This window comes from Electrona antarctica (genome assembly GCF_951216825.1).
Source record: "Electrona antarctica genome assembly, chromosome: 5".
NCBI classification, from domain to species: domain Eukaryota; kingdom Metazoa; phylum Chordata; class Actinopteri; order Myctophiformes; family Myctophidae; genus Electrona; species Electrona antarctica.
The window spans coordinates 60,134,616-60,151,266 of NC_136810.1; the positions used below are offsets into that span (position 1 = coordinate 60,134,616).

The following is a 16,651-nucleotide window of genomic DNA, read 5'->3' on the forward strand; positions in this document are numbered from 1 at the left end:
TCTTGTCTTGCTCGTGTGTGTGTGGTGATGATGCGTTTCAGGATCCCAGAGAGCGTCTTCATACTGGCAGTGGCAGGTCCTGCAGTTTCTAGAGGAGCTTCTCCTGGTGCTGGCCCTGGGGATGTCATAATCACAAATTCACAACCATAAATACATTGTTTGAAAAGTAGAATAAAAATGTACTTGATGTGTATGTGTTATGTGAATATGTTTTTGGCACTGAAATATACCTGCTGATGGTGCTGCTGGGGGAGGTATGAGCTTCATGGCCTTATGAGTGATGATCCTTTTTGTCTCATCAACATTGGCAGAGAAACCAGCCTGGAATCGTGGATCGAGGAAACAACAGAGATCAATCAGCCGCAGCTGTTTTTCGGAATACCGTCCTCCCAAGTCAGCTCTGATTACCATCTTCATCTCTGTGATGAGATCAGAATCAGTCGGTTCATCTTTAAGAATCTCTTTTTTGATGTGCTCGATGACAGGTTTCAGAGCTGATATGGTGACCTTTTTTTCTGAGGCAAGGGCATCTGTGAAGGTGTTAAGGGGTCCAAGGACCTGGCACATGTCTTCAACACTGGGCATGAGCTTACGTGAGTTCCTGTGTGCGTGAGACAAAAGAACACCGCCGACAGCCTCCTTCAGCTCCAGGAATCTTGATACCATTTGGAAGGTGGAGCCCCACCTGGTTACAACATCATGGATGAGAGCATGGTCATTCTCAAGATTCAGGTCTTTCTTCTTTTCCTTGAGATCCCGTTTCTTTTTCCAACTTCGTGAAAAGCCTTCCACCACACGTCTGCAGGACTTGATTGCAACCTCTACTTCACCAATTTTGATGGACTTGTTAATAGCCAGGTTGAGGTTATGGCCAAAGCAGCTCAACCACTCCCATGGGCTCTCTTCAAATGCCTTCTTCACGTTGGACCCATTATCTGTGGTGAAGGCGACAATAGCTTCCATTTTTATGTTCCATTCCTGGAACAGACTCTGTACCATCTCCATGATGGTGCTATGCGTGTGATCTTCAGGAAAAAACAAGGTTTCTAAGCAGTGAGACATCAGCTGCCATTCTGAGGAGAGATAATGGACGGTAAAACTGATGTATGGTTCACCGCCTCCAGAGCTGCTGGTCCACAGGTCAGTGGTCCCTGAAAACCACACCCCATCTGACACTTTCTCTTGCACAGTGACTCACAATTCCTTGTACATTTTTTTAGCTCTGTATCACCAAAGTAAGTTCTGCCTTGTACAGTGTACTGTGGGACAGCTTTCTTCATCAGATGTAGGAATCCAGGTTTTTCTACCAATTGGAAAGGCATCATATCTTTTCCTATAAAATAGGCCACTGCTTTAGTGAGTTCCTTTGCCTGCCTTGATGTTGGATCCCACTTCACACCTTTGGCAAAGGAGTCTTTGAGTGGGGTCTGGTTCAGACTTGAACTCTTAGCTGATTTGTCCTCCAAGTCCTAATAGAAAAAAACAACACAGTGGAGTTGAATTAGTATAATAAAATAACCATTTTCATGCAAGATCAAAACATTGAAGTGCAAACTTTATGTAAAGTAATATAACTTATATTTGATGTATGCTTAAGTGTCACTGCAGCATATTATGCTTCAAATAAATCCAAACAGAATAGATAGATCTTTCCCATATTATATTAGCCTATGAAATGAATAGTAAAGTGATTTTAAATGTTTATTTATATTTCAGTCACTAAAGTGTATATATATATATTAGCCTATTAAATTAATTGATTAATAAGTGATTTTAAATGTTTATTAATTCATATTTCAGTCACTAATTTAAAGTATATATATTTTATAAGCCTATGAAATTAATGTAATAGTAAATTGATTTTAAATGTTTATAATTTATATTTCAGTAACTGAAGTATATATATATAGTAGATGCCCATTTGTTTTGTAATAATATTATACAATATGAATTTAATAGTCTAATGTTGCATTCACAACGTGGCGACAGCTTGTATATCTGCTGTTTTGAACAACACCGCTCTACGCGGAATGCTTGCGAGTGCGACAGACAGTCACTGTGTGTCGCTATTTTCAACATTCTGGCTCTCCTTTTCCAGCTCATAGGAACAATAGGGAGTAAACAAACCAAACATAATCTATTTATTAATGAGCTCTCAAATACCATGTTTGTTTTGACGAGAGCGCTTTAATGGACTTATAATAGCTCTTTGTCCAGCTGAGAGAGAGAGAGAGAGAGAGAGAGAGAGAGAGGAACTGAACGTCAGCTCCAGGGACAGCGCACAGAGAGAGAGAGAGAGAGACTTTGACTTTTTATAAAACCTTTTTATTTACAAACTAAAAAAGAACAGCAAACACTTTACTTGTTTTCAGTCAAACATTCGTGTCATTCTTGAACCAATGGCATTTTGCATAAAGCTCGAAACAAAACAAAAACATTATTCATAATCAAAACCATTGCTCCAACAAACCAATGCAGAGGGTTCAGCCAGTGACATGCTGCTGCCGCCCCTGAACCCCCCCTATACGCCGAGTCCTCCTCCACACCCAGCCCGTCTCTGGACACAACACAACAGTACAAATCCATTTCCTCTCCCCTCCTGTGATTCTCATGTTCAGTATCTTTCATAGACAGTTTTTCGATACACAGTTCTGGGAAACAACCCACACGGCAAGGTGATATCAGCCCCAGCAGATCAGCTATTGCTCCTTCATCCACCAAGCTTTGACCAGCTACATCCAACAGTTCCACCATGACCACTGTCACACAGGCTGTGAGTGAGCCTTGATGTTGGACTGTGATGAAGGTCCATCCTGGCCCTTCCAACCAGAGGTCCGTCTGAGAATCAGAGTCTACACGTAGCACTCGTAGCGGGCTCCAGCCGCTCCACCATTGTCCAGTCAACCAAAGCCAACCCACCTCACAAGTGGCCGGCTGTATCATTGTCCAGTTCATCTTCATGTCCATTAAAGACAAAACCAAATGCAAAAGAGGACCCAGCGCACAGAAGGAACCCAGCGGCACCACCATCTAATTCCGCATCAACCCTCTGCACCAGTTTCTTCACTCTGAAAATCTCTTGCCTGGTAAAGCATACTCCTTCTGTTAACTTCATGTTATGCCTGGCAGCCTTCACAAAACCCTTACTATCTGGGAAGTACTTTTCAACTTGAATCAGTCTCTTGTTTTTTGTTTTCTGCAAAAAACGTTTCATTTCTGACACCCCATAGACATTTTTCTTTTTTACACATGTTTCATCATCGCTCACCCAACCACAAGTACTATCGTCTGAATTGAGTTCTCCTTTCCCCTCGGTCACTTTTTTTGCTTTTGTCCCATTTGAACCTTTTGCCTTTCTTTTCTGCCCCACCACCTTCACCCCTTCCTCCTCAGCCCCCATCTCCATGTCAGCTACTTTAGCCCCTCCCTCCTCCACTTGACTGACAGGAGGACTACTGTCCTCTTGGGAACTCGTGTCAGCCACAGGTTCAGCATTAACCATTTCTCCTTCACCTCCACTGTTTTCCTGCTGGCTATTTTCTTTTCCCCCTTCATCTTCACCTGTTTGCTCAGTGCCCCCCCCATCTTTATTGACATTCTCTGCCAACAACTCGGGTTCAGCATTTCCTCCTTCATCTTCACCCACCTGCCCACTCCCAGTACCATCCCCATTAGCGTTGCCCATCTCCTTTCCAACATCTATTCCCCAAGGATTCCTCCCCCTCCCCCCCCCTGGTAGCATTGCTTGTCCCCTCGCCAGAGTCAACAACCCTCTCTGGACAGGACCTTATCAAGTGCCCTTCCACCCCACAGCCAAAGCACTTCATATTCCCGGTTGTAGCAAAGAAAGTATATTCAAAATTGTCGACTTTGATCTTAAAGCCTGTAATCAGCTCTTTACTCCTGTTTCTCAAAATCATGAACAGCATTCTCCTGTGAGAAACAACATGTCGCAACTCAGGTGATTTACACCCTGACGGGAGCTTTTTAATCGGCGACACCACCTTCCCAAACTTGGTCAACTCTCTCACTATCAGTTCATCATCAATGAATGGGGGAACGTTTGACAGAAACACTTTACTCGATGGCATTGCGAGTGGCGTTACTTTCACAAGCGTGCCCTTTATCTCAACGCCCCTCTCGATCACAGCGTTTGCTTTATTCATCCCATCGACAAAAATCACAACGCCACCATTCATCCTGGCAGCAGATTTAACGCTAGCGGGTCCGACTACTTTTGCGACCGCTAAACTACAGTCCTCTACAGAACACGGGAAAGCTGGCGAGATCTTAAAACCATGCTTCCTTGTGAGAGTTGTGAAAGCCATGGCGACGCCGACAGCCGTCAGCGCACAGCAAACACAAACCCACCAACAGCAGTTTAAACACTAAACCAGTGCAAAAACCGCAAAACCCAACACTAGCGAGATAGAAGAGCAAGCATAGACAGAGTATAGATAGAACAAACACTCACTCCGTAACCTCACTCCGCACCACGCTCCTCACTCACACACATCCGCACGAGAGAGAGAGAGAGAGAGAGAGAGAGAGAGAGAGGAACTGAACGTCAGCTCCAGGGACAGCGCACAGAGAGAGAGAGAGAGAGAGAGAGAGAGAGAGAAAGAAAGAGAGGAACTGAACGTCAGCACCAGAGACAGCGCCACTCTCAGAGCAGCTCTGCACAGCTGTGGATCATTTTAAACTGATTCAGCGGAGTGAGAGCAGCTGTGTTGGTTTCTGTAAACGGTCGGTGTGTGTGTGCGCTGTAAAGATACAGGCGTTATTCTCTCCTCCTCCTATAATTAAGGAGACAGTTTATAGCCAGACACCCATCATTTAGGCTACATTAGGAGGCGAAACTAAATAAAATAGCCTATTAAAAGTCTCTCTCCACCACTTATTCTATAAGAGAGAGAAAGAGAGAGAAGGGAGGGAGAGAGAGAGAGAGAGAGGAAGCCGTTCGACAGACGGCTCGTTCTAAACGGTACAGATTTTTGTCATTTCTCCTCCGGGAGGTTCCTATAGTCTGGCAGCTGGAGGTTGCTATAGCCTGCTGCGATGAAGACACATCATTCACTTGGATTATTTACCTTCTTCTTCTTGTGGATTTACTGCCATGTCAACATGGTCCACGGAGCTTCTTCTGCAACAAGCCGTAAGTTAATAATGTGATTATCTGCTTCTCTTTTTGCTTCTATTGACCTGATCATCAGTGCTGAAACAAAACTCCTCCGGGTCTCAGAGGCTATGGATCATCAGTGCTGATGGATGGATGGATGGATGGATGGATGGATGGTATAGGCACGGCAGGGGGGTGGTAGGCTGCCCGCCCGGTGGGGCTGCAGACAGAGAAGCGGTGATGCCAGAGGCGATGGAAGCCTGCAAGCCGTGCAGCATATAGACAGGGAATCACAGCCCCTTTCTTTGGCTACCTTTTGCTGTATTTGGGACGTCGGCATCGACACACCAAACACAGAAGAGGCAAGGGTCCCGAAAGGGGCTAATCGTTACCTAACCTCGCGTCACCCGCGGATTTCCACCTCGGAGAGACTTTGAGCCACATGTTAGCCTACAACTCATTATCTTCTGAATTTATTTGAATCATATAGCCTATACTGAGCCAGTCTTGGATCAAGACCGTCACAGATCGAGGAGTCTGACTTTAGATACGAATTAATCAGAGAGAGAGAGAGAGAGAGAGAGAGAGAGAGAGAGAGAGAGAGAGAGAGAGAGAGAGAGAGAGAGAGAGAGACTGGCTATTCCACCTTCAGTGGGTGATGTGGATACTGTCAGCTTTACAAATTACAGTACATTCTATCTCCAGTGTGTGCGTGCGTGCTGGATTGAAGTGTACTGAATGATGCCTTTCAAGGGTTCTATGCTTGAGTCTTTCTTTCTTTCTTTCTTTCTTTCTTTCTTTCTTTCTTTCTACCAAGAGTAATGCCACCAAACACGTATGCATGGATCAATACTGACTCTAAATGTCAGTGTTATGAGGATTTGGTTTCATTTTACGCTCAGAAGAGTTGAAGATCTATAAGGGTCCATTTCCTTACCAACTCTCCATGGGGGGACCACCTCGAACCCCCTCAAGAACCACTGGTTTAGCTGGGAGGTTTATTAGGCATCATTGGTTGTATGATTCATAGGCCGACAGCCCCATTGCTTGTCACTATAAATTATATTTGGCGACACATCCAGGAAATAATATAGATATTTTCTATCCTCACATTCTGTGCTCAGCCAATCAAATCATCGCTATGGGGTACACACAAACACACAAACCTGGGCATAGGAGGGGCTAGGTGCCTCTCAAAAATCATGCCTCGGTGGTCCACGATCCTCCCGCGATAGGATTGCTTATCCATGAGCTAACTTCCGGTTTGTATACCGGAAATGAAAACCGGAGCGAAACCGGAGTGTTATACAGGGAAACTGGACATAGCTGAGCAACCAAATTAGTTGATATTAAAAAAACAGCGTCATTAGGCATCAGTGGCACGGGGTACATTAAAGAAAGGCATCAGAAGGCATCATGTGGCACTCAGTGAGTTAGGGGGTTCCAAATGGACCCTTACAGGTACAAACCCTGCGTGAAAAGAGGAGTTAACGGGCAATTATGGTTACTAGATTTGCCCGTAAACCTCACGTTTAGCAGCCATACAGTATAGGTGTGATGGTACCATTTATGAGTTTACCAGAGTTTGTTGGAAAGTTTAATGGTAATATACACATCCGTATTCCATGCTTTTTGCTCAGATCTGTAACTCTGAGAGTGTACAAATGGAACCAAATGGACCCTTACGGGTCTGTAACTCTGAGAGTGTAAACAAGGATGGGAGAGGGGAGACCATAATGTAGGAGAGGATAGGATAGTGTAGGAGAGGAGAGGAGAGGGGAGAGGATAGTGGAGGAGAGGAGAGGAGAGAGGATAGTGTAGGAGAGGAGAGAGGATAGTGTAGGAGAGGAGAGGAGAGAGGATAGTGTAGGAGAGGAGAGGAGAGGAGAGAGGATAGTGTAGGATAGTGTAGGAGAGGAGAGGAGAGGAGAGGAGAGGAGAGGAGAGGAGAGGAGAGGAGAGAGGATAGTGTAGGAGAGGAGAGGAGAGGGGAGAGGATAGTGTAGGAGAGGAGAGGAGAGGAGAGGGGAGAGGATAGTGTAGGAGAGGAGAGGAGAGGAGAGGAGAGAGCATAGTGTAGGAGAGGAGATGATAGTGTAGGAGAGGAGAGGGATATTGTAGATATGGAGAGACAGCTTATAGAGGGTCATGGTGTGGGTTTTTCCACCGACTCCACAACACGGTACATACAGTGTTCAACAACGACTCAGTTGATATTCATACATCATTAATTCACTAATGATTTACCGTGGGACTAGAAACGAATTAGGTCTCTTATGTATATAGCGTTAAGTGTTGTGCATTTATAAGTCATTAGCTGATTGCTTGTGAGTCCAATATAGTACTCGGTTTATGCTATGGATATAAAGCCAGGGATCTGTGTGTGTTCATCTTGAATTTAACATATTTTTGTCAAACTTAAATCGCTGTGGGTCTTTGTGTTTATCTTAATGTCAGATTAATGTCAGATGATCTGACATTAAACGTTTGATGGAGTATCTATGGATTATACAGTGCAGAAAGCAATATGACATCTGTTTAAGTCTCTCTCTCTCTCTCTCTCTCTCTCTCTCATGCAAGAGACTTGCATGTGTGTCCGTGGGTCCACTACTTCTATTCCCTCAAGATGGATGATGTTGTGCTGAACTAAGATAAATGTTGTTATTACTCTCAGTCTTTGCATTCAATTAGTTTTATAAGGTGCTTGAATGGCTCATTTACACTCTGAGATGAAGTGAATTAATCTTTGGGCTGCTTTCATCGAAGAAAATACTCACAGAATATATGACATGCATGCCACACCAAGTTATCTGGCTGTGCCCCTCTCATGCCCAAATATGGAGTTCCATGTCAGGCATGTCCATACATGAACATGCCTGTGTCTGTGTGTGTCGTTACAATTTACAGTTCTGGATCATTTCTTAGAGGCTTAGTCATTCTGGATCATTTTCTTGGGGGCTTATAAATCAACACAGTATTTTAAACCACCAGTGGAAACATGTTCTGCGTCTAAATCCTTTGTAGAGAAAAGTCCTTGTGCACACCTACAAGGACAGATGCGTCGGGGCCGGCAAACACATGCGAATCATGAGGAAAAAACAGGTACCGCACACTGTCTTCACTTATAGAGCAGCATTTTATTCAGCTTACCCCTAAACATATTTTTTGAGTGGTGTAAACCACTCCTACAACTGGCTTTGTTAGTTTGTCTGTCTGTCTGTTCGTACCAAAAAATGAGCATGGTTGCTATGGTCACCCAGTTCACACGGGTGTGATTTCATTACATCAGACATTACGTCAGACCACAGCTGATCAGTCTATATAAGACCTTACACCACTCAGTTCACACGGGTGTGATTTTTAAACATTTTAAAATAGTTCAACTAGCCGATGAATAGTAAACAAATGGCAAATACGTTTAGGGATAAGGTGTGGCACAAGATATAGCCGTATGTGTGTTTTAAGTGCATCTTGTTTAAGTGTCAAACTGATGGTGAAGACATTAGAACAAATAAAGGATCTCAAACTTGTTAACCACACACACACACGCACGCACGCACGCACGCACAAGGAAATTAGTTTTGACCTGTGAAGGACAAACAAAGTGCTATCTTCAATACAGGGTGTGTGTGTGTGTGTGTGTGTGTGTGTGTGTGTGTGTGTGTGTGTGTGTGTGTGTGTGTGTGTGTGTGTGTGTGTGTGTGCACACGCGCTTCAGCTAGACACTGGGACCTGCGACGTATCTCTATGACAACAGAGCAGTGGTGGAAGGTAAAAGTATCAATACTGCAGATTAGAAATACTCACAATTATAGTAAAGTCCGGAATTCAAAATGGACTTGAGTAAAAGTACAAAAGTATTGCAATCAAAATGTACTTAAAGTAGGAAAACTATACATTTGATATCCTGCATTGGAAACTTTGTCACCGTTGCTATGTTTTCAACAGCTCTGCGGGTGTAATGCGGCGTGACAAGCTATTTGCCTTGAGAAAGAATACAATAAACAAGATGGACTACACACACATGTTCCAAAATAATATACTGTACAGTGTTGTCTGAACATTTCTAGCTCGGCGTGGGGGTTTATGGACAGTCAGCCATCGGTTTGAGCTGCTCTGCAGGGAATAAACAAACAACACTTCACCTAAATTCACCTCGACTCCTTCGCGACTCATTGATCCATTCTGTGAAGGTGAAAACAAGCGTTGGCAGTGTTACAATGGATAACTTCTCGGTCGAAGCCTGCAGTATGATTTTTCTTCTTTTCTACTGTAGTGCTTAGCGGACGACATCTTTCCTCACTAAACTGTGTTGATTTTGACTACCCGTTTTTTGCTCTTTGAATCCTCTACAAGTGGAAGCATAGAGGTTGACAACAACACATTTAAAGCTGAATGTCATGCTGCTTTTAAAGACTGGACAGTGCTGGAGTCTCTCAGGTCAAGACTGTCCTCAGCAGTTATCTGCTCTGCATTGTGTTCGCATTAACTCATCCATCGCCACTAGGGGGCGCCAAAAGGCCCTGACCGCCACCATATATCTTTTATTTTATTTTATATATTTTTATTTTTTTCAAAAAAAAAGTCTAAAAAAAAAACTATGTTATAAAACACGAAAAACACGTCCTTGGCGCTCCAGGACATCATGAAAAAGAAGTTAAATAAGTCCTTGGCGATGGATGAGAACAAGCCGTTGAATTATCATCCTTTCAATGCATGAGGAGTTTGAGCAGGCTGCTTCTTATCACCTGACAGGAGGGGGGGGGGGGGGGGGGGGGGGGACGTAGCGCATGGAAGAACGAACATGTTATTCCATCCAGTTCCTTTCCCCTCCATCAGGCACCCTGACCAGGGTTAGGGTAAGGGTTAGGCTGACCACGGGGAGGCATTATAGAGACCAACATAACTGCAATGTTTTTTGTGAGGGTACCTACCTAGGCGTCTGTGAAAAAAACCTTGAAATAAAAGTTTGCACACTATATATATGAGAAACAACCTTGACATTTTCTACATTGGCCTTTATTGGGAAAGGAACCTGATTCAAAAAGCACGCGCGCACGCACGCACGCACGCACGCACGCACGCACGCACGCACGCACGCACGCACGCACGCACGCACGCACGCACGCACGCACGCACGCACACACACACACACACACACACACACACACACACACACACAGAGAGAGCCCTTCTATTGAAACACCAACCTTTTGTCCAAAATGTCTTCATCAAACAGCAGCACCTAAAGCCGTTTTAGGGCGCCTGGAGGGGAAAGGAACTGGTTGGAATAACGTGCTATGTCCTACCGGGGAAACTCCCCCCATTGTTTTATGAGAGTTTTGTTGCTCTCCTTAAAAAAACAAACCAAGAGTCTGTCATTTCCAGTGGATAGGGAGACCTTCTGACACACACACACACACACACACACACACACACACACACACACACACACACACACACACACACACACACACACACACACACACACACAGATCTGCACGTATTCTTACGAGTGTCAAGGTCTGTTTTGCTGGCTGGTGTTCTTGCCAATAAACCTCTAAAACACAACGTCGTTACGACACAAACGAGAGTCCGAAAAGCCTTGAGATCTATGCGCTAATCTATGCACACAGACATGCACACGCAAACATGCACACACGTCACATGCACGCACGCACACACATACACACATATTTGATATACTCCTTGCAAGGCTCCAGTGTTCTTTAACAAAGACATTTTTTAATGTTTTAAGTACAGGTCAAATGTCAGTGTCTTGAGGTTTTACTTTCCACACTGCATGTCTGGAACTTTGCAGAAAGTAAATGAGCAGCACTTTCTTCAGGTCAGCTGCTGGTCAGCTAGCCTGTCCTGGAGGTGAACTGATGCAAGGTGTTTATACAGCTTATCTAAATGGTTTTCACCGTGTTCTAGGATGCACTTTGCTTATCTACTTCTTACTGGACTGTTAGTCCAAGTTAAACACATCAAGCGCAATGTTTTGCTACTGCAGCCAATGTTTTTGTTTGCTCGTTTACCGTTATCAGGACCATAGAATCTAGCTGTTGATTCACAATTGTGTCCATAACTTGATTAGACGATGTCATCCTGAGATAAGCGCGGTGAGAGAATCCAGAACCCCATTAGTTCGGCATGTTGTTGTTCCAAGAGCCCCGGCAGATTTATTGACCGAACGACTTCGATTATAATTTAGATTCTCTCTAAAAAAAAATAATAATAAAAATAACAGCATGCTAACATGACTCTTACTGACCCGACAGTGTTGTTTTTGTTGACTAAAACTATGACAAAAATATGTTCGTCGACTACCTTTTTTCACTGACAAAAATAAATAAATAAAATAAAAAATAACTAAGCTATACGATGACTAAAACTATCATTAAATGATATGATATATGATAAAATCTAACAACGCCGGGGATTGAAACTGGACAAAGAGATGAGATTGAAAAATAGCCAACACAAACAACACTGCTTTTGCCTATTGCGTTGATTCATAACCTTAGCTTGTTTATCAGAGTGATTCAGCATTTTTGTGTAGCTTCTTTTTTAAGATATTTTTGGGGCTTTTTCTGCATACAGTAAGCTGACAGGAACTGGTGTAGAATGAATAAATGAATGAATGAATGAATGAATGAATATTTTATTTTCCTGTCAGGACAAATACTTGACCCATCCCACGTGGGATTATCAGACACAGGGGGAGAGAGATGGGGAGTGACACACAGCAAAGGTCGACAGGATCGTGAGTCGAGTCAGGCTGGATTAGCAACCTAGGTGCCCGGACCACTAGGCCGGCCCGGGGACATTGTCATGAATAATGTCAAAGACATTAAGTTGCATTATTAAACGAGTGCTGGTACACTTAATGTGATCTAATTACGCTCATTCTGGGAATGACATTGCGTTTCTCTCTTTCATCTCTGGACTTTTATTAATGTTCCCTGTCGTCATACTGTCGCTCACAGTCACCTCTCCTCGTAAACATCAAAAGGCATCGAAAATATACCCTCTCTTCATCTCTCGTCACTCCCCCCCCCCCCCCCCCCCCCATCCCCCGAACACACGCGCCGGTTGCGTTTGTACGCTCGCCCCAAGAACGAAAGAAAAAGAAAGAAAGAAATCCTTGTGAATTCTACAGTACCCTCAGGGTATCTGTGTGATTATGATGTAACTTACACCAGGGTTTAGGACTACATCCTGGATGGATGGATGGACGGACGGACGGACGGATGGATGGATGGATGGACGGACGGACGGAGACTCTAAATGTGTGTCAGTGTTATGAGGATTAGAGACCACATCCTCTGTATGCGCGCGCATGCACGCACGCACGCACACACGGTTTCATTTGTACAATCTCAGAGTGTGTCCGTTTTCACCTGTTTCCTTTGGAGTGACGCTTTGGTTCATATCATGAGTTAAGTTGTATTTAAAGCTGAGTCCACTGCCTTAACCAAGGGCAGTTTCCAGAGGAAGCGCACCTGCTTTTCTCTCTTTACCTGTAGACACATGCACATATTGGCAGTTGTGTCAAGTTCGACAACACCGGCTAATGTAGGAACGTTCATTTTGATGCCTTTTGTTGTACACTCTCAGGGCCCTAGCTTGCCACCCCTTAGCCCTATCCCTAAACGTATTTGCCATTTTGTTTTTGTTTTCAAATAGTTATAAAACTAGCCAATCTACATCGACATGTTGTGAGCTTGTAGAACGGCTTCAACAACTTGAAAAGGTTTTTCAAAACAGAAAAAAAAAAAAAGGCAAATAAGTTTAGGGATAAAGGGCAAGGGGTGGCACTAGATAGGGCCCTTGCAAATAAAACATTTGAGAACCCCTAGAAGTATGGAATCATAATGTGCCATATACATACTAGTGTCGTAATAAATCAGTGTCATGTATTTCTGAAGAAAACCTGGAGACCTGACATCATTGTAATGGTGTGTGTAAAAAAAAGAAAATCCAAACCATTCCCACGGACAAGACCAAGCCCCCTGACCCCTGTGGGACATATTGATGAACCCTGACCCCTATAGGACACGTTGATGACCCCTGACCCCTGTAGGACATACTGATGACCCCTGGCGGGGACAGAGTACAGAGAGTGACCTCTCCAAAGGTCATTGTGCAGCCATCCTTACCGCCGTGCTACAGGAAGTGGGATCAGTGCAGTGGGATTGCTGTCTGTCAAGTGCACGCACGGCTGCACACACTGCATGCACAGAGCTTTATCCACTTACCGGTAACTCCCTACAGCTCAAATACTATCAATAGAAACAAACTAAATCTATCTCACACAATGCATTCTGTCAGTGTATGATTTCTGTCTGGAATAATTGCAACATCAGCATGCTATATATACCGGTACACACACTATGCATGACTCATGCTTGTCTGTTGCTGTTTTACCACCTTTTAAAATTATCTTGACTTCAATTCAGTAATGCACAAGACTATTACATTTCATATGTCTTATTATGTTTTACTTCCCTGTTGCTTTTTTATATACTATAAGGTGATCATTTTATATGTCATGGTTTTTATTTCATTTGTTTGTTTTCTTGTGTTATATTGAGTCCTGGTCTATTATGTCGTGGTTTTTACGGTACGTTGATGTTTTATTTCCCTTCTTTATTTTTCCAGTCCTAGAATAAGATAGAGATGAGAGCTGAGCCAGACAGACAGCTCTCTGTCTACCGAGCAATCTTCCGTTCTACTCTCACCTATGGTTATGAAGCGTGGGTCATGACCCAAAGAATAAGGTCGTGGATACAAGTGGCCGGAATTAGTTTTCTCAGATGGGTGGCTGACATGATGTGGCATCTCCCTTAGAGATAGGTTGAGAAGTTCAGTCACGCAAGAAAGACTCGCTGCTTCTTTGCCTGGAAAGGAGCCAACTTAGGTGGTTCGTGCATCTGGTTAGGATGCGTCTCGAGCGTCTGACTAGGGAGGTCCTCGATGCACGTCCCACTGGGAGGAGACCCCGGGGCAGACCAAGGATCAGATGGAGGGGATTATATCTCCAAACTGGCCTTGGATAAATGGTGCAGAGAGAGAGAGACCCATCTTTGGCTTAGTGAGAACAGATGCAGTGAAAACACTCCCAGTGTCTGCATGGCAGTAGGTTTATGGTTCCTACTGAAATGGATCAGAGGTTTTCTATTGATGGTGTGTTTTCTGCACGGTGCAGTCTGCGGCTTTGAAACCAACCGGATGGTGTTTGTGTCTGACCCTCTCTCTCTCTGAGTGTGTGCACGCACGCACGCACGCACGCCCTGATCTTCTCTCTTTGAGTGGCTTCCGACCGGCACACATTCACACAGATCCTTATTTCTGAGAGACTGAAGGTCATGCCACTCACGTTGCACTGGCTTCCCAGCGGCACGCACGCACGCACACACACCCTTGCATTTCTCTGTCAGACTGAGGGTGTAGGTGTAGCACAGTATCTTACATTCTCAGCCTTATAAGGCCTCAAAAAGTCTAACATCTACCAGAGCCATAGGGACATCCCTTTAGCCTAGCGGTAAAGATGTTAAGACTTACCTAAAAGGTCACTGAAGGATTTCCCAAGACAAAGACCAGCAGAATGGAAACAGATCGAGAATAAATGTTACTCACCAATTCATCTACAAAGAACTAACACATTAAGGTTAATACACAGCTTTAACCCAAACATATTTTTGTCACACCATCACTAAGCATGGGTATGTTTTACCCAATGTAAAATATAAAAATATATAATTGAACTAGAGCCTACAGCAACACAGGGCAACTTGAGGTACTCTTCTTGAATATTTATATCATGACTTAAAAAAGAAAAGAAAAAAAAAGAACGATCACTAAATTCACCCAAACACCTGCCTGTAGAATAAACCAGGGATGTGGGCAGGGAAACAAACCTACCTTCTATGATGTCTGTCATGCACTAGGGGATGCATGGCAAAAACAGGGAGTCCACACAAGAGTATAATGTTTTGTAATGATATGTATTGTATTAAAGTAAATAAAGAATAACAAAATAATGAAGTGTGGGATGTGAGGATATCAGTTATCAGCAATGTGTGCAGTGTATGGATGTGTGGAGAGTGGTGTGTGCGTGTTGTATGAACTGGTGTAAAACATAACTTGAACAAAAGGGTGGTTAGGCCCTTGAGCCAGGTGGCAGTCCTGCTCGCAGGGAGGACAGAGAGAAGAGTGAGCTGCAGCCAGGAGAGCTCCCTATATAGTCCCCTAAGCCACACCCACCTCAGGTGAGCACAATTGGGCTCACTTGGGCACACCCCCCTCCATAAAAATTATGTTCCACCACATCATCTAAAAGAAAAACAAACCACAAATTAGCAACCAACAACCAACAATTATTATCCCAACTTGACCAAACTAAACAAATCAAATAGCCACCTTGTCATCTTTGACTTAATACTGTATAACAATGCCCTGGATGCTCAATACCTGTTTCATTCTCCTATAGTAGTCCAGCTGTGGCCCCACTGCCCTTCGCATCCGCCCGAACTAGCTCTGGCGTCTGGACACTTGGGACAGGTGGGACCGGAGAGCTACATAGGAGGGTTTCACAGGACAACAGTTTACAGCTCACCAAAACAAAATCAATGTCTGCGTTTACACAGACATTGTGTAACTGTGCAACTGTACACTACCTACCCATACTACCTGCTTCCCCACCATGATCGTTACCCAGGATGATGTCCACCCCCTGCAACCGGCAACTCCGGTCTCACCCCCATGTGAACCTCTCCATTTACCAACTCTGAAGTGAGTGACATCTTATGGATTGGCACAGGAAACACAAACATGCCCATTCCCTGGATCAAAATGCTCTCCCCTGTATCAGTCTCAGTTGTAAACGGCAACACTGACTCTCGTACAAAGGAATCTAGTGATCCACAGTCTCGTAGCACCTTCACTGGTACTTGTTTGTCACTTCCCATCACAGACACAAAACCATTAGAAATGAATGGCAAGTATGCATCAGCAGTTTTTGGCTTCAAGAGCGCACTCTGCTGTCCTAAAGGCAAAGCCACTGGGCTGAGTGAGTTGGCCAGTGCCACTGGTTTAACCTGTGAGCTGGTGGTCCTGTCCTTAGATTTGAGGACCGGACACTCATTTTTCCAGTGTCCTGCAGATTTACAATAATGACATACACCCGCTGATTTGTCATGTGTACCTGGTGTCACCCTGCTGTCGGCCATATTTTTGTGAACCTCTGGAGCACCCTTTACACGAGGAAACGTACTGAACACATTCTCAGTAGCATGAGCACTGTAACTATTCTTGTGAATTAACACGTACTCATCTGCCAAAACTGCTGCCTCAGTTGCCGTTTTTACTTTGTGCTCAGTGATGTATGTAGCAACATTAGACGGTAGAGTGTTCTTAAACTGCTCCAAGACCATGAGGTTAAACAATTGTTCAAAATTCTCAACCTCAGATGATGAACACCAGCGCGAAAACTGTGTACTCAATTCTCTGACAAACTCCACATGT

The 16,651-nt window shown here is 44.1% G+C and overlaps 1 protein-coding gene across 1 annotated transcript in view; it reads left to right on the forward strand.

Moving 5' to 3' along the window:
- Window positions 1–5,060: 5,060 nt before the first annotated feature.
- The window catches only part of LOC306923543 (contactin-associated protein-like 2), a gene marked incomplete at its 3' end in the record, with an annotated part of 333,896 nt that continues 322,305 nt past the window's right edge, over window positions 5,061–16,651 (forward strand). Inside the window, exon 1 of the mRNA XM_079501713.1 lies at window positions 5,061–5,155. Coding sequence (XP_079357839.1) covers window positions 5,125–5,155 — 31 coding nt within the window. The 5' untranslated portion in view covers window positions 5,061–5,124. The remainder of the gene's footprint in view (window positions 5,156–16,651) is intronic.